General features: G+C 43.8%; 1 protein-coding gene across 1 annotated transcript in view; it reads left to right on the top strand.

Annotated features, from left to right (window-relative positions):
• The window catches only part of COL22A1 (collagen type XXII alpha 1 chain), a 310,719-nt gene that overhangs the window by 84,212 nt on the left and 199,082 nt on the right, over positions 1-27,425 (top strand). The window contains exon 5 of the mRNA XM_039526471.1: positions 16,149-16,223. Coding sequence (XP_039382405.1) covers positions 16,149-16,223 — 75 coding nt within the window. The remainder of the gene's footprint in view (positions 1-16,148; positions 16,224-27,425) is intronic.

Here is a 27,425-nt window from a genome sequence, read left to right as displayed (position 1 = left end):
AACTCTCACTGTAATTGTAGCAATACTATTGGAGGCCACCAGAATTCTGAAATCCTAGGACTCCTCAACAAAACAAAATCCATCGGCAATAAAATATCCCTTACCCTAATCTCCTTTGTATTTCTCCTCTAACCTCCCTGCTTTATTCTTGTAAAACTTGACAGCTACACATGTTCAACATTCATTACACACAAATCCGCGAAGGAGTTATTAGCAGCTGAGGGCTTACTTATTCTTGAAAGGAAAGAAACAAAAACAGGAAACAGTTTCAAAGAGTCCTGAGGACAACGAGATGGAGTGTTGGCAATTGAGATTTCTCAGTGGAAAGCACTGAGGGCCACTTTGCTAGCCCCAGCACAGTCAAGTATCATTGCAATAGACACAAACCCCCATCTTAACCAAATGTCCCAACAGAATGCCTTCTGTTCGGAAAGGTTGTTTAAAAAATGGCTGTTTTGACTGGCAGCCTGGAGGAGGAGCATCTTTCAGTAACCCGCACTTACGAGAGTAGAACTGGAATAATATAATTTAAGGCAGAAAGACCATTATGATCATCCAGTCTGACCTCACGCAATAACACTCATTATAGAATTTCACTGAGGATTCCCTGGATCAAGCCCATAACTATGGGTTGAGCTATAGCAGACTGAGGGGTGCACTTACCTCTTGTAAGCACCTCCTGTCGGCTGGGTGCAACCATGCATTCTTTTTCTCTGCTCCCAGTGCCCCGTTGGCTGTTATCCTGGATGGACAGTGGCTCAGGCTTCCAGCCAAGTCACAGTCTAAAATGGACAAAGCCCTTCCAGGGTACTCAAGTCCAAGACACAAACAAACAAATGTCTTCCAATTCCCTGGCTCAAGTTGGACTCAGCTCCTCCTTCCTATGGGTGCCTTCTCACTTCAGCCCCTGTTGGTCCCCATTAATCTAGTCCCTTTTCTTAGGCTTCTAATAAAGAGTGTTATCCCCTCTTTGGGTCTTACGCCACTTCCTAACTGGCCAGTGGGGCAGGGGAACCTGGGCCTGCCCACTACTCCAGGTCCTAACCCAGGGTCCCTATAAACAGCAGCCATGTATTGCTTCCCTTAATAGTTGCTGCTGCATTCCCTGGGCTACTTCCCACTTGGTCCCTTCACCTTCACCCATTACTTTAAGGAACAGTCCTTGGGTTCTCTTGTCTGTTCCCTGTTTGAGCAGGGTCACTTGCGGGCATCCTTGCATGCAGAGTTTCTCCATCTTCCAGCCCTTCCTCACCCTTCTAGTCCCAACCAGGAACTGACCTGCTCAGGCCCCCCAGCTCTTTTTAGCTGAGCCTGCTGTGCTCTGATTGGCTGCTTCCATGCAGCCTTTCTAGGCTGGCCTGGAGGACCCACCTTCACTGCTTCTTTTCTGGGACGGTGTGTGGTAGGACCACGAGGCCTCCAGAAGTGGGCTTCAAAGGGCCTGGTACACCCCCTCACAGAGACCCTTTAGAAAGACTTCTAATATTGATTTAAAGATGGCAAGGGATGGAGAGTCCATCATGTCCCTAGGTAAGCTGTTCAACTGGTTATTTACCCGCACTCTTAAAAAAAAAAAAGGTACCTTATTGGTAGTCTGGGTTTGTCTAGGTGCCAGTGCATTTTACTACATTTTTATTTGCTAGATTAAAGGTTCTGTTTAGCAGGATATAAAAACAGGATTTCACATTTATATGGGCAATAAGAATATCCAGAGTTGTTATAGTATGGGAGAAATATAAACCCCATTTACATCTGGATCCTAAATTCTATTAGCCGCCAACATATTACACCATTCCTTGAAGTAGACTTCTGAAAGACAGATGATATCACAATCTTGTTGACTGCAATGGACTTATCTCCTGGGCAACATATAAAGGGTTCCTCAGATATCAGAGCTACTATTCCATGTCCTTTTCTCAGGGCATCTTTCAGGTGATGGAAGAATTGGCCTGTGGACATTGCTATGAGAGGGTGGTGTATGGCTTCGATTCTGCTGTGGGAAAGCAGGGTGGCAGCACTGATTGGCCAGAAACTTGGACTGCAAAGAGAACTTTCTAGAAGAAGGAGGGAAGGTGTTTGGAGTTCCTGCTGGCAAAAATCCTTTCTAAGACCACCAAGAGCAGTGGGAACAGTCTTGCAGACCACAAGTCAGCTGAGAAAAGCTTGGATGGAAAGTTATTCATGGGCATCATTCCAGGTTGCCTGTGAAGAGCCACTTAGGCAGGGTTGAAACGTGGCCTATGAATTTGTTTTATTTTGCTAAATAGCTGGTCAGCTATTAAGGACCAGTGAGTGACTGTTTATAAAATAAGCATGATAATAAGTTCTTGAGCTAGCATTACACGTACCCTTCACGGTTTCTTTGGGGGTTAGGGGGTTGTGTCTGTTTTCAATTATCCATAGACTTGAGTATGAGCAAAGCATGTACTTTATACAAGAATTATCTTTTCTGTACTCCCACTCTTGTGATTTACCCTCCTTTATAATAATTATTAATAATGATGCTAATAGGCATATGTAGAGCTCAGATCATTTTTGAGAGAAACTCAGCGTACACAACATCCTTAGGCACTGGGGAAACCCAACGTGCTCAGAGTGCTACAGAATTTTAAATTCACTGAGTGCTTCTCCACAGAAGTACAACAGCCATTTATCTGCTAGGCTGAATAACCAGCAAACAGGGCCAGACTCATCATTTTCCCTATATTTCCTCATTATTTCCCTTTTGCACTTGCTTGAGGAATACACTGTTGCAAGGGTCTTCTATGTCAGGAACCCCTCCGTTGCAGAGGGCATTCTAGGATGGGGAACATAGAGAGAGGGGGTGGAAAGGCATAGGCATGGATGGGGTATTCTTGTACCCTGTCAATTTTGCGCCCCTGCAGCAGTCCAGAGGGGCCCCCTAGCAGACTCTGAATAGAGTGCTGGCTTAGGGTTGTATCAGGAGGACCACATGGGATATCATTGATGAATAAGCCAAAAATGGTTCTGAATGATTTGGAGATTTGTGACCAAGAGAAGAAAGAGAACCAGGAGGCATTAAACCCAGGTAAAAGTATCAAATGTTATCAAATGGTTGATGAATCAACTCTGGAGGAACCTGTCTCTGGAGGACTAGAAGAGAAAACTACAGGGAAATACCTGATGGCAGTCCTTGCAGTATGAAACAAGCAGCTACCAAGAGAGGTTCTTCAACCATCCTAAGAAAGCAAGCAGTCATCTTTAGCAACCCTGAATAAATCGTATCCAAGAGTCCTAAAAGAGCTGGCTTGCTGATGTTACTTTTTCATAAATCTTGGAATACTGGGGAAGACTGGAAGGTACTAATGTTGTCCAATATTCAGAAATGGCAAACAGGATGACTATAGGCTAGTTAGCTAACATCAATCCCAGGGGAAAAAATGGAAAAACTGATATGGAATTCAATTAATAAAGAATTAAAGGATAGGAATAAAATCAATGCTAGCCAACATCGTTTAATGAAAAATAGGTCATGTCAAACAAGTATAATTTCATACTTTAAGGAGATTACAAGTTTGTTTGATAAAGGTAATTGTACAGATGTAATATGCATAGACTTTTGTTAGGTGTTGTCTTAGTATCACGGCATTCTGACTAAAAAAAATTAGCACCATACAATATCAACAGAGCACGTTAAGTGGATTAAGAACTGGATAACTGACATATCTCAACAGGTAGTTAGCAGTAGGGAAATCCTCATGCAATGGGGGTGTTACTCGTGAGGCTCTGCAGGGATTGGATCTTGTCCTGATGCTTTTCAGCATTTACTCCAATGATGTGGAAGTAAATATAAAAATCACTGCTGTTAAAATTTGTGGATGACACACAGATTGTCAGATAACGAGTCTAGGGCAGTCGTACAGAGCAATCTCAATTGCTTGGTAAGTGGGCCCATTTAAACAGCTGCCGAATGCAGTTATATATAGCTTAATCTGTTCATTTTATCAACTAGAAGATTGACTTGATTACAGTGTATAAGTTCCTTTATGGGGATAAAATGCTGGGGGCTTGAGGGCTCTTTAATTTAGCAGCAAAAGGCAAAGCAAGAAACCAATGGCTGGAAACTGAAGCCAGCCAAATTCAAATTGCAAGTAAGGCACAAATTTTTAACAGCGTGATTGTTTAATCTTTGGAACAATCTACCAGAGGAACTAGCGGATTCTCCATTTCTTAATGTCTTCAGATCAATACTGAATGCCTTTCTGGAAGACATTTTTATTTTAGCCAAACAAAAGTAATGCTTTAGTCAAAACACAAGTTATTGAGCTCAATACAGGGGTAACTGGGCGAAGTTTAATGGCCTCTCTCAATAGAGGAGGTCAAATGATCCTTTCGGGCTTTAAACTGTATGAATCTGAAAAGCCCAGGGAGAGTGCAGCAGAGCAGATGACTTTAGGAAACTGGTTTCCCTTGTAGATGGGTAGCAGGGGTTGGCTGGTTTTGAAATAAGATGCATCTATTCTTCAGTTTTACAGACTTTTCTGTTTGGACATTTAAGAGCTACTTGGAGTTTAGCTTTAGCAACCCAAGTTTGTTTCCGTACAGATTTTATTTCTTTCTGGCACTTGTCATCTGTATTAGGCACCCAACTCTGCAGAGCATTTCCGAGGAGTTGTATAAAGGATTGAGACATTCATACAAGGTTTGATTTAGTGTTTATTAACAACATTTGCAAGTGGATTTCTTGTTTGTTGATGACAATGATCACATTTGCCTCAGATCTTGGATAAAGGCTGCAGAAAACCAGCTGCTGTTCTGCCTTTCCTCTAATGCCACCTCTGGAAATAGCACTTCAACTTGAATGCCAGCTGGCACTGACTGATGTGCTGCCAGATTGGCACTCCGTTCTTTTGGACGCAAGTGGCCAGGCCGTTAACTTGCAGGCTTAGTTTTTTATAGCTAGAGACTCAGTCAATATAATGATTTGTCTGTTCCCAGTAATTTAAAGCCGGCTAAACTGTGGAAAGTACTCACTGCTTTTGTGCCAGCCTGAGTTGTTTTACAGCTGAGAAGTGAAAACTAGACTTTTTTTCTTTGTTGAACATTTGGGCTCTTATCTTGGGTGGAGACAGATGGGACATGCTGCATGTACTTCTATACAGTGGTTCTCAAAAATTTTGTCCTGGCGACCCCTTTCACATAGCAAACCTCTGAGTGCGACCCCCCCTTATAAATTAAATACACTTTTTAATATATTTAACACCAAATGCTGGAGGCAAAGCAGGGTTTGGGATGGAGGTTGACAGCTCACAACCTCCCCATGTAATCACCTCATGACCCTCTGAGGGCAAGGCCGGCTCCAGGGATTTTGCCGCCCCAAGCAGCCAAAAAAAAAAAAAAGCCGCGATCACGATCTGCAGCAATTCAGCTGGAGGTCCTTCGCTGCAAGCAGGAGTGAGGGACCCTCCGCCGAATTGCCGCCGAATACCTGAACATGCCATCCCACTCTGGAGTGGCTGCCCCAAGCACCTGCTTGCTAAGATGGTGCCTGGAGCCCTCCCTGCCTGAGGGGTCCCGACCCCTAGTTTGAGACTAAGAGCCACTGTTCTCTACCAAGTGTATTCATCGTAAGATCCTTTAAAGCTCCAGCGGTATGGCTAAAATTAACTTAAATAAGGTATATTGTGCACAGTGCCCCCTGGTGGCCAAACAGTGTAATACAGTTTAGCATTCCGTTACATTTCCCCCTTTAAGTATCACAGCGGTAGCCGTGTTAGTATGGATCTGTAAAAGCAGCAGAGTCCTGTGGCACCTTATAGACTAACAGATGTATTGGAGCATCAGCTTTCATGGGTGAATACCCACTTCGTCGGATAAGTTATTTACAATGTTTACACTATCACACTGTCTTTGAAGGTTAGTACAAATCAGTATGAAAGTGTCATACTGGTTTTCTAATGACATGATCCACATGCATAACAACTTGGTCATCTGGCTGATCTTTAGTTGCCATGACCGGCTGTAATCAGTTTGGGATCTTTGAGTTGTCTTCTTGTTCTGCTCTGTGGATTGTTCTTTCTGAGGGACAAACTGTAGATGTTGACGTATTCTGTTGAACCCTCTACTGTTGGTCTTGATTACATGTGATTGGAGCACTGCATTTCTTTTGTTCATGACAGCCGAAGTTATCCATCCTTTTTCTCTGTCAGATTTGACATGAACATGGTGATCAGATTCTATTTCCAACAGATCTATGAGTGTTGTGTTTTGTAAAAACTGTTCATAAACTCCTTAGCCTTTTTATCCAGTTTGGCTGCTCTGTTGATGTCTGGCAACTTTGGAGATAGAACTATTGTTTCAGCTTTGGAAAAGATTCTGAGTTGTCTTCTCATCAGGAGTTTTGCTGGACTCTGTCCAGTAGCTGCTATTGGTGTTGATCTGTAACTCAGAAGAGTAAGGAGTGGCTCTTTCATTTGTAGGATTTCCTTTGTTGTCAGTAAAGCTCTTTCAGCTTCTCCATTTGCTTGTGAGTAATGTAGGCTTCTGGTAATAGGATCAAAATCATATTTTGTTTGGAATGATTTAAATTCTGCTGCAGTGAATAATGATCCATTGTCCATTACTAGCTGTTCTGGAATACTGAAGTGAGCAAAATTGCACTTCAGTTTCTTGATAACACTGCAACATGTTATGTCATCCAAGTACATTATTTCTATATACCTGGGAAAATAGATCACTGTGACCAAGTAATGATGTCTTCTGAATACGCATACATCTGCACCTTGTCTCTTCCAAAGTCTCTCTGATAGGGGTGTTTGTTCACTGTATGGTTCAGCATTCTCTCATAAGTTGAGTTGTATTAAAAAATCCAATATCATCAAATCCTCCATTGAGTTCTTACACCTTTCTCATTAGGCCCATCATGATTGCCACACTGCAGCAGAGACTGTTGTTGGTCCGTGGTTCTTTGATCACATGTACTCTGAAAGCATAGCTTTTGTCTTTATATGTTTTTTCTGTGGTGGACTGTCCCATTCGGTTCAGAATACTTCCAGGGCTAGTCACGTGACTTCAGCACTGGTAATGGCTAAAGATAATTGTATGTCCCTTCTCAAATGACTGTGACATCAGCTCCAGAGTCAATTTTAAAGTCAATAATCTTTCCATGAATATTCAGTTTCACTCTGCAGACAGGCTCTTTATCATCACAAGTGGTAGATACCAGAAACAATGACTCTTGATTGTCTGTAATATGAGTCAACTTCCGACTGCTTTGTTGTAGCAAACAGCAGCAAAATGTCCATATTTCATGCATTTATTATAGTGTGTGTCTCTTGCTGGATGTGCATCATCTATTGGGATATGACTTTTTCCACACCTTGTGCATGTAAGCTGGAATTTGTCCCTCTTACCCTGGGATTTTCTCTCCTTGCCTCAGGGGTTTATGATAATGACATTTAACGGTCACGCTGGGTTTCTTTACTACCTCTAAACTAGTTTCTTGTTTTTCGGGTTTGGCCAGTTGCTCTTGGTTTTGCTGTCTCACCAGCTCAGACTGCTTTGCTATTTGAACAGTTGTGTGTAGCATTAGGTGTCTTTTCCATTGGAACTGTTGTGCAAGTTTTTATCTCTTACCCCAATAACCAGCTTGTCTCTGATATTTTCATTGTTTGCATTCCCAAAATCAGTTTTCAGCCAATATATGCATAGCTCTTATAAACATTCAACATTCTCTCCTGGGCCTTGAATTCTATGGTTTAAAAATGCTGTCATAAACCATCTTTCTCTGAGGTATAAACTATACATCAGACATAGCCAGAACCCTTTCATAGTCATCTTTGTGACTGTCTCCAGTAAAGTCATCAAATTTAAAGGTATGCTCTGCTTGTTTCCTCATAAATTAAAGATATCTGTATATCTCCAGTTTCTTTGTGGAGCTTGGTAGCAATGTGAAATCTTGCAACATATTGTTTGCAGTCTGTCCATTCTGAAGGTGTGTCAATGCTGAAGTTCTCTGGGGCATTGAAGAGTGGCATGTCAATGAGATACTGCCTTCTAAGTTATAGAAGCCTCCGGAAGAGCTCCTAAGAAGGAAGCCAGCGCAGGATGTAGTCTGGAATGAAGAGAGAAGCCAATGTTTGTGGTGGGAGTTGTTAGCACTTCATAGTTTAAGACCTCAGAGATGGAACCCATGTGAGAGGTTGGACATTGGCTCCTCTGTGCCTCAGTGGTGCCACCTCGAGGTAGCATTCTGAGATCCCTGCAGCCAGATGGTGGAGGAATGTTTGTGGCCCCTGAGAGAAAGAGAGGCAAATGCTAGCTACAGCTTGGGAGAAAGGTCACCCAGACCCTGGACACAGGGCTGTGGCCCAGGAAGGGCTAAGGACTTGGTCGTGCCCTGCTGCAAGTAGTGAAGGTTTGGACTAGTAGTGTTTTCCTCGAGAGTCTTATTTACCCTGTCAGGGGAGGGCTTTTGAGTTTGAAGGGAAAGGAAGGGAGGAAGGTGTCAGATTTCCTGTCTAGCCTTAACCTGCTTTATTCACAGCCTGTTGTTTTGGTATTTAAACATCAATACACGAAGCCCTGCAGGATGTCATGTACTGAGAATCAGATATACACACAACTAAGAGAGGGAGAAAGAAGTGCTGCTGAGTATTGTTATCAAAAGGGAATTGCATGTTGGAAGGGCAGGGAGTTTTGAGTCCAGCAAGAGAAATGTACGGCACTTTGAGAGAGCACCTTTGCCTATAGGAGAAAAGCCCAGTCCCTTGTGAGGAAGACGACAGTCATAAGAATAGAATAATTGACCAGTTGATATTAGTTCTGGCCTGTTTGGCTGGGACAATTATGCACACAGAAAAAAGGCTAAGCTTCCATCGAATAATTTTTTTGCAACAAACACTTCAACTAGCTCTGCTTGTAACCTTCCCAGTTAATTAAAGGCTACAGAATCTTGGAACTATGCTGCAAAGAGCACTGTAAACTATACGAGAGTCTGATATGTTTCCATGGGGATGACCTCTCCTCTGCCTCTCTCTCTCTCGCCTCCTATTTTTCTTCCCTCTTTATTCCTTCGAATCAAGTACCACATTGGCCCCTTCAAAGGTTGTTCTGAGAGATAAGGACCTGGTGCTTGACAGTCAAATGTATGTTAGGAAGGGGAGTATTAACTTCACCTCGGCTGGAGTCAGAGACCAAACCCAGGAACTTTGCCTCAGAGGAAACCATAATAATTACGAAGTAACTCATTTTTAAACTGTAATAATTACACACTCATGGGTACTTGCAGCCTGAGGGCATCGCTGCAGGTGGGGCATGGTACCGTAACTAGCATTAGCTGCGCACGTGTTCATCCATTAAAGTGACATTCTGCTATGGAAATAAGCCTGCATGGTTCCATGTTGGGGGTGTCTCATGGATTCTGTATCAAATGTGCTCCATTTGTAAGTCAGGAGGTGTCTTAGACAGGAGTATACTTTCCCCAGCTCTCCCTGCCTTCTTCCCCCATCCCAGGAAGAAATAGTTTCTGCCCCTCTGAGCTAGGAAAGGGGTTTTCCACCTCCATTTTCTTTTTTAAGAATGAGGCTAAAAATACACTTTAGGAGCCAGATCTTTAGCTGCTGTAAATCCATTTAGCTCCACTGACAGCTGAGGGTCTAGCCCTATTTTTATTTGTATTATAGTAGAGGCTAGAGACCCCAAGATCAGGACCAGATTGTGCTAGGCACTGTACATACACAGTCTGTGCCCCGTGGAGCTTACCATCTCTGCAGACAAGACTGACAAAGGGCATGTCTACACTACCAAGTTTATCGACCAAAGAAATGTTGACATCCAAAAGTCAATGTCATAAAAATCAGAATTTCATGTTCACACATGCTCCCTCTGTCAGCAAATCACGTCCACATTGGGGGCACGATCATCGACAGCATGAGCAATGCACTGTGGGTACCTATCCCACAGTCCTGCTCAACACCATCTGTTGCTAGGTGTTGTGGGAAGGTGGAGCAGATTGCGGCCCATCTTGGGACCGTGCTAAATGTTCCAAGATGCATTGCTTTCTGTCCCAGCACTCCATAGGCTTCCGGCTTTCTTTTGCAGCTTTTTTGAACCGCCCTTCTTTGCTGTGCACCCCGGCACCTTTGTGAGAAGGGATGGATCCCACACTGCTCTCCTATGCTCTGTTAAATTTCATTAAGACATCGCGGATGGCAGTGCAGTCAATCATGAAGTTCCTAACAGAAGAAGACTCGCAGGCACCCAACAGTCTGCCTGATATGGATAGGAGCAACCTCAGATTGCTTTTGGCATTCACAGAGCAGATGCATAGGGTACACTGTTGCTTTTGGGCTCAGGAAACAAGCACTGAATTTTGGGGTCATGTCATCATGCAGGCATAGGATGAATAGCAGTGGCTACAGAACTTTCGGCTGCAGAAAGCCACCTTCCTGGAACTGTGTGCAGAGCTTGCCCCCGACCTGTGGTGCAAGGACACCAGAATGAGAGCTGCCCTCTCAGTAGAGAAGCACGTGGCAATTGCTGTGTGTAAGCTGGCGACTTCAGATTGCTACCAGTCGGTCACAAATCAATTTGGAGTGGGGAAGTTGACTGTTGGGGCTTCGTTAATGCAAGTCTGCAGGGCAATAAATCTCATCTTGTTATGAAGGACAGTGACTCTGAGAAATGTGTGTGAAATAGTGGACGGCTTTGCAGAAATGGGTTTCCTTAGCTGTGGAGGGGCGACATTCCAATTTTGGCACCAGACCATCTTGCGACAGAGTACATCAATAAAGGGGTACTTCTCCATGATGTTGCAGGTGCTTGTGGATCACTGGGGGCATTTCGCTGACATCAACACAGGGTGGTCCGGGAAGGAGCATGACACATGCATCTTCAGGAACATCAGCTTGTACAGAAAGCTGCAAGAGGGGACTTTCTTTCCAAACCAGAAGATTACAGTGGGGGATGTTGAAATGCCCATAGTGATCCTGGGAAACCCAGCATACCCCTTACAGCTGTGACTCATGAAACCTTACATGGGACACCTGAACTGTAGTAAGGAGTGATTCAACAACAAGCTGAGTAGGTGCCGGATGACAGTTGAATGTGCCTTTGGCAGATTAAAAGCACACTGGCGATACCTTTATGGCAGGTTAGACTTTAATGAGGCTAATGTTCCCATGATCATAGCCACGTGCTGTACATTGCATGATCTCTGTGAAGCTTAGTGTGAAAGGTTTGCTCAGGGATGGAGTGCTGAGGCAGAGCGCTTGGCTGCTGATTTTGAGCAGCCAGATACCTGGGCTATCAGAGGGGCCCAGAGGAGGGCAATTTGCATCAGGGAGGCTTTGAGGCAGCACTTTGACAACCAGCACCAGTAACGTATATCTCTGTCAGAGGTGCTTCAATGTTACAGTTCTCCTAGTAGGCAATCGTGACATTTGGGGCCTTATACTTTAGTAAGGAAATTATTAACGTGCCTGTGCATGTATTGGTAGTGCCATGGTCACCTGGGAAGATGCAATGAGACCTCTCCACGATGAGCTAGCAGGAAATGGAATTTCAAAAATTCCCAGGGCTTCTAAGTGGGAGGGGCTGATGGTTGTTTACCTGACTGCAGGGCAGTAGAGTTCAAACTGCTGACCACAATGGTCAGGATGGGCCTTGTGAGACACCTCCTGGAGGCCAATTAAAGTGATGAAATCAAGCATGGTGTCTGCACTGGCACTTTGTTGATACAAACTTAGAGGAAAAAGACATAAGTTTCTCGTTGGGGTGGATGTATTTTGTTGCCAAAACTGGGCATTTTCCCTAACAAAACTTGCATCGCAGTGTGTACACGTTCACTGTCTGGTCGACAAAAGGCAGTTTTTGACATCAAAACTTGGTAGTGCAGACAAGGCCTATGTGGAAGGATGTTTCCTGCTGTTTTTTTTCACCTGTTTGAGTTTCCTTTGTCTCCCCTTTCTCCTTGATGATTCTGTTTACTGCTTAAATGCAAATTAAAGTAAGCACACATTCCTTTGTTTAGGTCAGACCTGTTTGCCAACATCCATTTGGGCAGGACTGTGTGGTTTGGAGCATGTGTTAATAACACCATACAGGGGACTCTTATAACTTCACATACAATGTTGCCACACGTATTTTGCCACACTGGGCAAAACTGAACAGTAAATTATGAGTTTTCAAATGATACCTTGCAAGGCATACTTTGTACAAAGATTATTACAATAGTGTTTAGGCTGTGAATATGGGGGTGTATTCTGTCACAGCTGACTAGCACTTCGGGACAACCTCCCCCATAAATCTGTGTCAGGATTTACTCCAAGAAAAGTGCATAGTGGAAGATGGTTTTTTAGAAGTTTAGGTGTATACCTTGATATCTCTATAGTGGAGAAATGTTCAGTACAGCCAGTAAACTCATAGATACTTGTGTACTGAGACTGGAAGCTTTGATTCAAAAAGCCTAGATGATAAAACTTCTGGTGCTACTTTGTTCAGAGCTAGTAGCTCATAAGTTAAAAAAAACTAAGGATCGTTACAGGAGAATGTATCTTTCCTGCTGAAAGACAGCAGAGTAATTAAAGGATTGGGGTTGATTGCATAAGAAGGCAATTTACAAAAGATACAGTGGCCAAATTCTGCTCCCATTTACACTGGTATAATCCACTGAAGTAACCTAAGGCCTGGTCTACACTAGGGTGGGGGGTCGAACTAAGGTACGCGACTTCAGCTATGCGAATAGCGTAGCTGAAGTCGAACTACCTTAGTTCGAACTTCTTACCAGTCCAGACGCCGCAGGATCAAAGTCCGCGGCTCCCCCGTCGACTCCGCCACTGCCGTTCGCGGTGGTGGAGTTCCGGAGTCGACGGGAGCGCGTTCGGAGTTCGAACTATCGCGTCTAGATTAGACGCGATAGTTCGAACTCCGAGAAGTTGAACGCGCTCCCGTCAACCCAGCCGTAAGTATGGACGTACCCTAAGTTACCACAGATTTATACTGATGTAATTGGGATCAGAGTCTGGCCCTAAACATGTATTGTTTGGCTAAATTATGCTGAAAGGGTAAAGAGGAAAAGGAAGCCATCTGCAAATAGTTGAAAGGTACAAACAGCAAGCTCTAATCTGTTACACAGGTGCAACTCTCAGGACTGGTTTACATGGGGGAGGGCGGGGGGGGATCAATCTAAATTACGCAACTTCAGCTATGTTATTAAGTCCACATACTTAGATCTACTCACCGCGGTGTTTACACTGCAGTAAATTGCTGCCGCTCCACCGTCAACTCCGCCTGCACCTCTCACCCTGGCGGAGTACTGGAGTTGACGGGAGAGTGCTCGGAGGTCATTTTATCGCGTCTAGACTAGACGTGATAATTCGATCCTGCTGGATCAATCTCTGCCCACCGATCCGGCGGGTAGTATAGACATAACCTCAGTGAAGTTGCTGAGAGGTGGATCTGTGGAAATGAAGGCAGGACTGGGCTCCAAGGAGATGAGGAATTCTTAAAGTAATAAAGAGGTGTGTCTCACTAGGAAAGAAGCAACGAAACTGAGCAATGTAAAATTTTGTCTTGATATATGGAACAACTTCCCAGGCTGTGGAATAGTTTGTCAAGAGAGGTACTGTAGTGGATATGCCATCATTTGGTTCATTTTAATGCTGCTCTGGATAACAGCACATTTTCTGGTGTTTTGGTTTTGTGGGGTGTTTTTCTGCCATTTTTCAGCAAAATTGGGACTATAAGGTGCCCTTGTGAGATTTCTGGAATTTGCTGTTTCAGCTTAGGTTGGAAAGGCCCCAAGAACAGCCTGTTTTGGAGTTTGGGGGCCTTTTGCTTCTATCCAGAGCCCAAAGTGCCTGAAACTTTTTTAAAAAGTGATCTGAAGGTTTTGGAACAAAAAACCCAAAACAAAACCGAATGGGTCAAGCTATGATGAAAGGTTCAGGGAGTTCTCTTACCGAGATCAGTTCATCCATCCCTCTTCCCATTAATTGTGTTACTCTTGTTCCAGAGCAGGATTAACGGAGAAGACCACGTATAGAATAAAAAAGAATCCCAAAAGAGGAACACATAAAGAAGTGACAAAGAGTCCTGTGGGACCCTATAGACTAACAGACGTATTGGAGCATAAGCTTTCATGGGTGAATACCCACTTCGTCAGACGCATGCCTAAAGAAGTGTAATTGTCAGTAGCAAATCTGCTGTCTTACAATTCTGATCTTGGAGCAGTACTGCACTCCCAAGATAGACTTACCAATAAGATGATTATGCTTTGTGGTGATGTCCATTGTACATTAATGATTGCTCAGAGATATCATAGTAGTATGAGGGATTGTTTGCAGTACCTCTTCTAGAGTGTACATTTTGTCCATTTCATAATGGGGTTGGCTTCCTTTAGGGAACGAGTGTATAGTAACCTCTGCCGCTGAAATCAATAGTGCTGATCATATTTTTTATTTGTATCACTCCTAACTTGAGTATACCTTTTTATGGACAAACAGAAAAGGCAGGTCCCCTCCTTAACAATCAAATCATTGAAACGATGCGTGTTGTAATGCAGCAATGGTTAATAATCAGCAAAAGGTGCAGGGAAAGACCTATGAGGATGGAATTATAACAGTGGAAGACCAGGGGATGTGTTTATTGTTATGCATACATCTGGTGCGGATGAAGGAATAGTATCTGTGTTAGATTCCCACTTGGCTGAACATTAAAGTATGGAATGAAAAATAGTAGCGCGGTTTCTAATGCACAGTCTGGTGTGCACATTTTTCATATTCTCATTAAACAGACTCCTTGAGCCATATGTCCCATTGTTTAGAAGTGTGAAATTAGCTATTGATCTAGGAAAACAAAATATAAATAAAAAGTTACTTTAGATCTCTGATAGGAAAGAGGTCGGTAGGCAGGCACTAGTCTACATAGATGGATGGACCCGAAGATCGAGTTGACACCAATTTGGAGCTTGACAAACGTTGGACAAAGGTTGGGTATTAGTGTGATTTTTTATCAACGCCGTTTGACACTTGGCTTACCTGGGAGTGGTGTTCCAAATCTTCATTGTGCTCAGCAGTGCTCTGTGGATGAGCAAAACAAAGGCGCATTGGGAAGTTGTTAAAGCCCAGGTTTTTGGAGGTGAGGTAGCCAGTGGATATGGTACTGGACTGAGGTTCAGGAGACCTGGGTTCTTTTTCTGGTTCTGCCACTGACCTGCTCTGTGACCTTTGGCAAGTCTCTGTTTGTTATTTGTATTGCTGTAGCATTACCTAGGAGCCTCCATCTTGAACAAGGAGCCCATTGTGGTAAGCACTGTACAAACAGAATAAAAAGTCAGCCCCTACCCCCGAAGAGCTTACAATCCAATATAAGACAAGAGACAACAAATAGATACAGCCGGACAGATAGGGAAGTACAAGAAAACAATGAGACAGTGATAGGCAGTGGTCTCAGCCCATCAATAGCCTAACCACTGTCAAGTTTCCTGTAGGCTTCACCACAAAGGAGAGTTTCCAGGAGGGTGTTGAAGGAGGATATTGAGGTAGCTTTGTGAATGTTTATGGGGAGCTTCTCCCATGCGTGAGGGGCAACTTGGGTGCTTGTTTGAAAATTTAACAGATGGGCAATGGACATGGGCTGAACAGAGGCAGGAGTTGACAGCTTGATAGTGAAAGAGAGAAGATAAGTAGGGTGGGGATAGGCCATGAAGAGCCTCGAAAGTGAAGCCAAGTAGCTGACATGATCGAGAACGGGGAGCTAGAGGAAGGAAGCAAAGGGAAAGGTAACATGATCAAAGCAACAGGCTAGGAAAATGATCATTGCAGCAGCATTCTGAATCCCCTCATCAAGACCAGAGAAAAGGAGGGTGCAGTAATTGAGCTACGAGATGATGGGAACCTGAGTCTGTTTAGATATTAAACTTTTTGGAGCTGGGACTGTCTCTTACTCAATGTTTGTACAATGCCCCAATCTCAGCCAGGTCCTGGAAGCGCAACTATAATACAAATAACAACCATAATAAAGTTTTTACTGACTGGAAGGTGCTTCAAATTTTGGCATCTGTATTTCATATCCCTAGGGGAGTATTCCAGTGGGATAGATAGATACTGCTTATACTTATATAATTTTCCATTGAGTGACCAAGCTTCCATTTATAATCATTGCTTTTTTATTCTTGTTCTTTGTAGATGTGCTATGTCCAAATGTCCATGTGGAAGGAGATCGCTTTAAACACACCAATGGAGAGACTGATGAAATCCCAGGTAATTCCAGAGACTTCCCTTCTGCAGTGCTTCTGAGAATTTTAATAACATAATAGTGTAGGTCCTACTGAAACGTTCTGACTTTGTCACGGTTTCCCTGCCTCTTGGCATTTCCTTAATGTAACATATATCCAGTGATATATATACAGTGGTATGATCCACTTAAGTAAACTAAGTTACCACAAATTTACACTGATGTAATTGGGATCAGAGTCTGGCCCTAAACAAGTATTGTTTGGCTAAATTCTGATGAAAGGGTAAAGAGAAAATTTAAGCCATCTGCAAATAGTTGAAAAGTACTAACAGCAAGCTCTAATCTGTTACACAGGTGCAACTCTCAGGCCTGGTTTACACTGGGAGGGGGGAGGAAATCGATCTAAATTACGCAGCAATTGGAAGCAGCAATGCTGGAAGAGACCTATTAGTTGACTCATTTGCTATGGAGTGAGTATAGTTGATTTAGGGGATAGCAGGGCTGGTGAAATTACAGCTTTTCTGGGAGTTCTGGTATCTCTTTTCAGCCAGCTGTGGGAGTGATTCCATCACAGGTGAGCATAATTTGTGCCTCTTTTATAGCTTCCCCCTGGTGTCATGAACTCCTGTAATTGAAAACTGGGCCATCAGGAGAATTCCTGGAATGTTTCTGTCTGAACCAAGAAGTCTGGTCACAGCTATGGAGGCCACTAGCATGGCCTGCCTGAAGCCGGAGGTAGCATGGGGGGAAGGGTACAGGGTTTGACAGCCCTGGTAGTCATTGATGCTCATTTCATCTGAGGATTCCTATCAGAGAGGTGTCAGCTCAGTCTGTGCCATTTTCAGGCTGCTTGTATCCATAATGGTGGGGTTTCAGCTAGACCTCTGTCAACGCAGGGTGACAGCATCCTTCCTGTTCTGTGGACTCCTCTAGAAGGGAATTCCCCATACATCTGTTCTGGCATGAATTTTAAATTTGACAGGGCTCTATTCTGGCACCCACGCTGGCATTGTCTCTGCAAGTACCCCCACTGATATTAAATTAGACTGTTCACAGTGTAAGATGCTGCTTATAATGAGCCAGAGGATTAGCACCCATCCCCTATGTAGTATCAGCTGGGTAATCCTTCCTGTTGTAAATGGCAGCACATGTCCTCCAGTATGTATCTGACTGGTACAGTGGGTCTCTTGTTTAATAAAACTCACCCTTCTCTTTCATGACTTTTCAACGTTGAGCACTGAAAGAGTGAAACATCCCTTTTATCGTTGCAGTAGTTCCCAGGTAAAATTAAGTTCGTTTTCAATGTTGACTCTCCTTTTGCTCCTCTCTCTCTGACTGGCAGTAAATCAGTATCTCGCATTTCCACTTCACCGATGACAGATGACTTAGTTCTTCCAGCCAGACTGATAGCACAGGACAGTCATTTACTAGGTCAACATTTATCTCCTAAATCTAAAGTTAAAAGGTTGTCAATACTGTACAGTGACTTCACAACCAGATTGTTAAAGTCATGGATTACAGCAACTTCTAGCTCTTTTCTCAATACAAGGTCATTCTTAGAAGTAACTAGACAGCTTTTCATATGCTGAAGCAACAAGGATTCCTTGCTTTTACTGTGATTCAAGAGAAGGGACAGTATTGGACTAATAATGTTCCAGCACTGGGCTAGGGGTCACTGTGCTGTTGGAGGCAGATTAGACGTAAACAGGGTGGATAAAATTCAATGATTTAAAAAAATCAAATCTGATTTTTATTTAAATACATTTTTTTTCCTTTTAAAAAGCAACCTATTTAAAATTAAATTCTGAAATTCTGACAACAAAAGTTAAGGCCTAAACTTATTATAATGTATTAAAAATCATTTCAATGAAATACAAATAACATTCAAGCAGTATATGTTTGCTTCCACGTTTTAAAGAAAGTCAGATCAGTGAACTAGAGGAAGTCACTGGCTAAGCACCTGGAGCCAGAGCTTGTTGAAATGCTAAACCAGCTTTTGACAACAGGGGTCATAAGTGTTGGATCTAGGGGTGTTCAAGGTGCTACCGCATCTCCTGGCTTGAAGTGGTTTCCATCAGATACAAGGTTTACAGTTTGGTTCAATGGCTCACAACAGTGCCACTATAAAAATTGTTCCCCCACCCCTGGCAGTGGTCTCTTCTGTAGGGGCAGAATGAATATTTTCTTCATTTCAGTTTATTCAACTAGTCCAGTGAAATTACTAGTTCATTTGAAGTTGAGAAACAAATTAGGATGGAAAAGGTAGCAAAGCTTGTTTCCCTCTATGAATAAAACTGAGTGTGAAAGGAGAGTTGTTGTGAAAGGGTTGTGAGTTCAATCCTTGAGGAGGCCACTTAGGGATCTGGGGCAGAAATTGGTCCTGCTAGTGAAGGCAGGGGGCTGGACTTGATGACCTTTCAAGGTCCCTTCCAGTTCTAGGAGATTGGTATATCTCCAATTATTACCTATTTTTTTTTATTAGAGCTACTAATTCTAAAATCTTGAAGGACATGGTGACAACAATCAGATCAGTTCACTAACTGCAGGTAATACTCCCTTTGTTTAACTAATAAATAAATGCAGAACATGTTTTGAGAATTTTTTTTTACTTTTGTATCCAACATATTTAAAGTAGTTTTATTTAACTAATAAAAACAAACTGAAAATGTTTTTTGTGCGTTTTAATTGAGTTCCAAATGTCCATCTAAAGGCAGCTTGACCCAGATAATGACTAAAAAGATAATTATCTTCTAGTAAATAAGAAATACATTTCATCTTTTCTAACACAATAGAAAATGTAAAAATTAACAATCTGAATAAATGTACGTTGAACTATAAAACTACTTAAATAAATGTGCATAGACATAGTGGTGTCATGTAACAGGGCGTAACCGTGTTAGTCTGTATCCACAAAAACAACAAGGAGTCCGGTGGCACCTTAAAGATTAACAGATTTATTTGGGCATAACCTTTCATGGGTAAAAAATCCACTTCTTCAGATCCATGAAGTGAAAGTTACAGATGCAGGCATTATATAATGACACATGAAGAGAAGGGAGTACTCCTGAAGAAGTAAGGATTTTTACCCATGAAAGCTTATGCCCTAATAAATCTGTTAGTCTTTAAGGTGCCACTGGACTCCTTGTTGTTTTTATAGCCATAGTGTGTCCTTCTGGTTAGCAGCACGTAACAATGTGTACCAACCAATGAGAATCAGCTTTTCTTAGGAAAAAAACTATAAATTAAAAATGCAAAACAAGATTAAAATCTATTTAAATCAAAGTTTCCTGCTTGTGGATTTAAATCAATCCACCCCGGACATAAGATGAATATGCTGTCCTTATTGGTCCTTAAGGATCCCCTAGCAATTTTTGCAAGATCAGAGTGCAAGCCCTAGTGTCCTGCACAAACATCAATGTGAAAAACAACATCCCGCCTTCTAAAACTACCCTGGCAGATTTTGTAGCTGTGGTATTCTTTATTTCCTCTTCTGAACTATCGTATGGTGTTGCTCCATGATGCTAAGGAGCTGCTATGTTGTATCCCAGGGGTGGTTGTGTTTCAGTGGGGTACAGTCCACCAGATCTCTCACACTTATGAGAGAATGCCAGCTCTAGTATCGCTGCAGAATTCAACTGTGGCACAATGGCCTGGGGAAAGAGACTGCCTCTTTGGTAACCAGGTTCCAAATTGTTTAGGGCTTTGTAGGTTAACATCAACACCTTGCATTCCATCTGGAAAATTACTGGCAGCCAGTGCTGATCCTGGTGTAATGTGCTTAAGAAAGCCGCTTTCTGACCTAACATCAGCTTCGGAAGGGAGAACATTACAGCAAATCTAACTCTGAGGTGACAAAGGCCCTGTATAACTGTATTAAAGCACAACACCTCTGCCTTCCCTTTGTGCAGGTGCGGGGACGGGGGAGGGAGTAATGGCATTAAGGAGGAGGAGGTTGGAAACAAATGCATCTGGGGAATTTTTTTATCATCTTTTTATTGCACACTGCGCTCTTAGTAAGTGCATAGGACAACACATACGGCTGTTGCACATAACACCGTCAATGGCAGGCCTGAAAGGTAGACCCATGACAATGCATTATGCAGTGATCTCACATCTTTAACAAACTTCAGTGTCTGCGATCCAATAAACTGAGGGGAAACAGAGATTTGTCTGAGCACAGGAACAGCAGGTCATGATTCAGTGTGAAATCCCAAGAGATCAACCTACCCCAATGGCTGTGGTGTGGGGGATTTGGAAAATAGATTAGGTCAGTTAAGTTTAAACCAGGGGTCTCAAACTCTATTTACCTTAGGGCCAGTGCCAGTCCTCAAATCCTCCCAGCAGGCCAATAATGTCACTGAAGATGGTGTTCAGAAAAGAAAATGTTTATATTGCATTTTTTTATTTTGAATTTCTTAGAAATAATAAAACTGTCATACAACTTTATACAATTCTTCGCCTGCTAGAGAGTTTTTAGTGTTTGCCAGACACCTGGCAATGCTTCAGTTCTGTCAGTTTGTTGATGTCTGGCCTCAGTGACTGAGCAGTTGAAACCTTCAGGATTGCAGCAAGGTGTGCATCAGATAGTTGTGTTCGGTATTTTGACTTGTTTACAGTCATCTTTGAAAAATGGGATGCTGCCTCCATGGCTGACTCTGCCCGGAAACTAATGATGATATCTCTGTCCCTCTTCCCCAGCCAATGGGAGCTGTGGGGGACTGCCAGCAGCGTGTCTGCCTGTCTCTCTCCTCCGCGGGCTGCAGTGGGGAGGTTCTTGGGCTGCAGATGACCCGCAGGCTGGTACTTTGAGACCCCTGGTTTAAATGATGATAATTTTTGCAACAGCATTCAAGGAAGGCTGCCATACAAGCAAACAGGATAAGGTGAGGGAAGGTAACGAACAAAGGAAAGCAGTGAGAGACACTGCAGGTGATACACCACAGCTGTTTAACAGAGAACAGTAACAGCTCATAACACTTGACAATTACTTTACTTTAGTCCAGGAAGTAGGGAAGACCAGACACAATAGAAAATGCAACGGGACTTTAGGAAAAAGGAATGGGCTCAGTTCAGGACACTAGGGCAAACACCTATTAGAGTATGTGGCAAGGGATTTAATAGCACTTAGTCTTTTTTAGGCAACGTATAAACATGAAATAATTTGCACACCATCCCTGTCCAGTAGATACATACTGTTCTTGTTTTACAGATAGGGAAACTAAGCCAAGAGAGCTTATGTGACTTGTCCTAAGTTGTTAGAATCAAAAGTCAAATTTTGGAATTCCCGGTTGTCATACTCAGTCCATCTAAATACTGCCTAGCCCTGACCCTCTTTTCTCGGGGCGTCTGACAGAGTCACAGCCTAGGGTGGCATAGCTCCCTGCCATACACAGCAACTTGGTGATGTAATATGATGACATGTCTATGGCCCATTATGATGCATCATCATCATCATATAACAACACACTGGCACATGCAACCAATCTTACCAAATGAAGGGGCTTCCTGCAGCTCCAAAACTTGGTTTTGGACCATTTAAGATAGTCTAAGCTAGGCCTGCAGGATACTGGATCAGCCCAATGAAATCTGAAAGTGAAAGCTGAAGCGAGACACAATCAGACTGGAAATAACATTTTGAACCGTGGGGATCATTAACAAGTGGAGCAATTTACCAAGGTTTGTGGTAGCTTTTAAAAGCAGGATTGGATGTCTGCTCTATATACCCCAGGGGTTCCCCAATTGGGGGTCGGGACCCCTAAGGGGGCTGCAAGGTTATTACATGGGGGGTCACGAGCTGTCAGCCTCCACCCCAAAACTCGCTTTGCCTCCAGCATTTATAATGGTATTAAATATATTTTAAAGTGTTTTTAATGTATAAGGGGGGGTCCCACTCTGAGGCTTGCTGTGTAAAAGGGGTCACCAGTACAAAAGTTTGAGAACCACTGACACAGCCTTACAGATGTCCGAGTGAATTGATTACTGATTAATCTCTTAGACCAAGGGTTCTCAACCTTTCTCTGTCTCACCCTCCACCCACCCCCGCCCAAAATGCTATAAAAACTCCACAGCCCACCTGTGCCAAAGCAACTGTTTTTTTGCATATAAAGCCCAGGGCTACCATTAGTGGGCAGCAAGCAGGGCAATTGCCCGTGGCCCCACGCCACAGAGAGCCCTGCAAAGCTAAGTTGCTTGGACTTCAGCCCCACCACAGCGGGGCTTGAGCTTTGGCTTTCTGCCCTGGTCCCCAGACAGTTTAACGCTGGCTATGCTTCGTGGAGCCCCTGAAACCTGCTTGCAGCCCCCCGTCTCCAGGGGGCCACAGACCCCCTGGTTGAGAACCAATGTCTTAGACTGCATTGGTTAAAGATTTAGTCTCCTGAGGGGTACAGCATCAGAAATATTATTAGTTTTAAGAGACCCTAAGAGCAACTGAGAAACAATTCCAGTTTATTACAGTTTCCTTTATTAACAAATTCACTAAGCAGATAAAAAGAATCCCACAAATACTAAAAATACAACAGCAGATAGAGAGAGCGTGTGAGGTGTTTAACCCTATGATTCACATCTCCTGCTGGGAGACCCCTCTCTCTCCTCCCCGGAGTGTCAGTCATTATTCTCCTCATCATCGTCATCATCCATGGCTGTCATCCGGGCATGTCCCCGGGCGTTTCTTCCCCCTAGCATGCAGGCCGGGCAACACCTTTTATTCTGAGAAACACTTATGCCTACTAAGGCTCATACATATGCATAAGGGTGTCAACCCCTTTTTCCTTACCTGTACTTCCACATCCCATAAATTTTGGGGTGCTCCTCTTTTCATAGGTTGTTCTCTTCGTTCCCCTTATTCTCATTAGCATCTATATACGCACGTCCCCACGGTAACCTGAGGTGACAGCAGAATTTCTCATGATGTTACAATTGAGTGGCTTGCAGTCTAGACAGGTATATTGTGGCATACTTTTCCATACACCACCCATTGGCATATTCTTTACAGTAATCTCGTAACTTTACTGGTACAGGGTCATTCCTGGGTCACCTACTTATGTCACCCTCTTTAGGCCCAAAGACTAACATAGCCAAGATGAAATCTTACAGACTTCAGCCTACAAACTTTGCATTGTAGCTTTACTTTGCTTACATACTTAATACACACTCATCACTTATAAATGCTTGTCAACCTTATACTCATCTGATCCTATCCTGCTTAAACCTATCCATCATACATTAATTAATTACACTTATCCACAACAATAAATGCTTAGTTAAATTCTTAAAAGAGATAATTGGCTGCTTTCAGTTCGCACAGGAATTCTTTTGGTAAAGTTCTGTGGTCTGGGTTATATAAGAGGTCACCAGAGGAGCTCTGCAAAGCAATTAAGCAAATTAAAAACAATAAAGAACCAGGTCCTGATGGCGTACCAGCTGAAGTACTCAAAGTGGGAGGAGAAACACTAACAAACTTAATTTCCTGCTCCTCAAAATCTGGCACACCGAAGAAATTCCTGCTGGCTTATGTAACACTAACATTGTCACCGTTTTCAAAAAGGGAGAAAGGGCCTACTGTGGCAAATATCGAGGCATTGCTCTCCTCTCCATTGCTGGGAAGATTCTTGCTAGAAGCTTACTGAATCGCCTGCTCCCTGTTGCAGAGGAAGTACTTCCAGAGCCCCAGTACTTCCAGACCATCACGAGGCACCACCGACATGATTTTCACAGCCAGGCAGATCCAGGAAAAATGTCAAGAACAATACCTGGAGCTGCATATGGCCTTTATCGATCTGACCAAAGCCTTCGACTATCAACCGTGACGCTCTGTGGAAATTCATGTCAAAGTTTGGCTGTCCAAGCAAATGTATCACCATTGTAAGACTTCTCCATGACCAGATGACTGCCTCCATCCTGTGCAGTGGCTCTACCTCTGATCCCTTTGTCATCCGAACTGGCATAAAACAAGGTTGTGTAATGGCATCCATGCTTTTCTCCATTTTCTTAGCAGCTATGAAAACATTAACCCAAAACCGTCTACCACTGGGCATTGGCATCCTATATGAGACTGATGGCAACCTCTTCAACCTTTCTCGTCCCTGTGCCAGAATTAAAGTAATATCGGCAACAATAACCGAACTCCAGTACGCAGATGATTCTGCTGTAGTTGCACACTCAAAGGAGGATCCACAAACAGCCCTTAGTTGCTTTTTTGAAGCTTACAAAAATCTAGGGCTAACTCTGAACATCGACAAAACAAAAGTTCTCCACTGGCCCACTCCCGGTCAAAGAAAATCTACATCGACAAAGAAGAGCTGGAAAATGTAGAATACTTTGCCTATTTTGGCAGCCATCTCTCACAGAGGGCAGACATAGACATCGAGATTCAGCACGGAATTCACTATGCCAGCCTTGCCTTTGTCAGACTGTCTCTCCGGGTGTTCAGCAATCACAACATCAGAACACACACTAGACTTTTAGTTTATAAAGCGGTGGTAATCCCAACTCTCCTCTACGGCTGTGAGACTTGGGTGACCTATAGAAAGCACCTGAAAAATCTGGAACACCAGCACCAGCACTTTCTTCAGAAGATCCTCAACATAAAGTGGGAGAATCATTTCACTAATGTCAGTGTCCTCACAGATGCCAACATCTTCAGTGCTGAGACCCTGATTATCCAGCATCAGCTGAGGTGGAGCAGGCACTGTGTGCGCCTGCCTGATGGGTGTACAGCAATTGTTTTGGTAAGTGTACAACTCATCGAATGAGAAAAGAAACAGGAAGGCCAAAAGAAACACTTTAAAGACATCCTCAAGATAAACATCAAGAGATGTGGCATCGACACCACACACTGGGAGACAGTCGCCCAGGATAGGGCTAACTGGTGAATACTTGTCAGAGAAGGAATGTCTACTTCTGAGGAAAATCGCCTTGCTCTGGCCTCAGAAAAATGCCAGAAAAGAAAGGACAGGCGACTGTCATGCAGTAATCGTGGCCCAACCCTGACTTCCAACACCACCTGCAATGTTTGCTAACAAGCCTGCGGCTCAAGGATCGGACTCCTCAGTTACAAAAGGACCCATAACAAATAAAACCTGTGAAAGTGATCATCCTCAACCTCGAGGGATTGGTGCCACAGCCGCCAATGACAAGAGGTCAGACTAGATGATCAGATGGGCACCTTTTGGCCTAGGAATTTAGGAATCTCTGACATCTGGACAGTCTACAGGAAAAAAAAATTGGATTAAATAACAGTCCCAAGAATTAGCCACATTTTGGAGGAAACAGTCCTGAACTAAGTAATCATAAGCTGGCCAGGAAGGGAAATCTGCAAGGGAAGAGAAGATACAAATGCCTGAATACCAAAGATCTCAATGGCATTTTAAGAATGAATTAACCCCAATTCCTGTGTAAGTGAAAGCACTCTGTGCTGTAGTGGCATTCAGGGGTGGCTCCAGGCCCCAGCATGCTAAGCGCGTGCTTGGGGCGGCAAGCCACGGGAGGCACTCTGCCGGTCACCGGGAGGGCGGCAGGTGGCTCCGGTGGACCTCCCGCAGGCGTGCCTGTGGAGGGTCCGATGGTCCCATGGCTCCAGTGGAGCATCCGCAGGCACGCCTGTGGGGGGTCCACCAGAGCCGCGGGACCGGCGACCAGCAAAGAGCCCCCCGTGGCGTGCCGCCGTGCTTGGGGTGGCGAAATGGCTAGAGCCGCCCCTGGTGGCATTGCAGAGGACCATCCAGGCTGTCTGCTTTCTGGGTTGTACTGTAGTACTGACCACAGTAGCCTAATTGGAGACTCTTCCCCACAACTGAAATCCCTGGGCACAAACAAGCCAAACACCATGTATTGTAATCTCCACTTATTTATAACTCAGTAAAGGATGTTTGGGCATTGTGCCGCAGAAGCAATACGAGACGGTAAAACCCAGAAGCCTACAATTATAGACAGAGATGGCTGTGATTGACTGTCATCGCTTCTCTGCTGTCCAGTGGTCAGCAGCATAGGGGTGGAATTCCAAAGATGCCAGTGACTCACCAGCTAATTATAATATTACTCAAACTATTTATATTTGACACTGAAACATGGCCTGGCAGCCGGGAAGAGGAGCATGCATACCATGGCTCCTTGAGGAGAAAAGCCACAGCCGGCTGATGCAAAGTTGACTGCAGTGCAAAGTTGCTCATCTCGTTGTTCAGGGGGTCCTGGTGTGTGACATCAGTTTTGCACTCCGCATTGGAAATTGCCAATATCCTAGTCGACTTAGGCAATCCCCTGGGGAGGCAAGTGGGATCCACTAGAATAGCGACAGAGGTCTGTAACAGATCCCTGGCTGCAGAGAGTCGATGCACAAACACAATGGTTGGCAGCTACACCACACACATGCGGCAAGGATGTAGCTAGCAATTTGTATTGGCACTGTCCAGTCTGTTTCCCCTTCCCTATCCCCACCCACTGTTATACCTATAATAGGTCAGGGTAGACGGTTTGTCGCACCAGATGTGATCACTAACCACTTATTTACTAACCCTTAACTGATCTGAATATTCTAGCATAAAACTTGGAATGTAAAGAGCTTTGAAATGATAGGATGGATCTCCACCAGATTTGCCAACATTTGGAGACCTTTTAATATCCTCTCATCTCCTGGAAACCATGCAAGGTAGGGAAATAATAGTCACATTTTACAGATGAGGCAACTGAGGCACATACGCGACATCCCCAAAATCACAGAGTGAAGCAGGATGTGTCTAGACTGCCGTCATTGGGTGTAATTGCAGCTTGAGCCGACACACCTGACTGAGCTTTAAACTAGCTAGCTCAGGCCCCAGAACGGTGAAGCTGCAGCAGCACCAACATCAGTGCAGGCTGTTCAAACCTACCCAGAACCCTGGGTCATTACCATGGCTTCAGTGCTCTAGATAAAAGCTAGCTTGGATAGGTCATTCTGAGAGGCAGTCGCACCCAGGGACTGGAGTCTAGACATACCCTAAGTGACACAGCTGCAACTGCCAGGTTCTTACCTTCCCTCCCCCCACTGCCCTGGGTCAAATTGTGCAAGCTTTACGTACATGGATGACTTCAGTGGGACTACTCACCTGAGTGAGGGCTTTCCAATGTGGGTAACGTTTATCTAACTGGACCCTTAGTATGCGTCAATATCATATACAGCTAGGCAGCAGGAAAGCCACACTCAAAGACACTCATAAACAAGGGGAATTGGTATTGCAGTTACTTATGTGCCT

Source organism: Mauremys reevesii, linkage group 2 (genome assembly GCF_016161935.1).
Source record: "Mauremys reevesii isolate NIE-2019 linkage group 2, ASM1616193v1, whole genome shotgun sequence".
NCBI classification, from domain to species: Eukaryota; Metazoa; Chordata; order Testudines; family Geoemydidae; genus Mauremys; species Mauremys reevesii.
The sequence above is the reverse complement of the archived record's forward strand: the minus strand, read 5'-3'. Positions and strand labels throughout refer to the sequence as shown.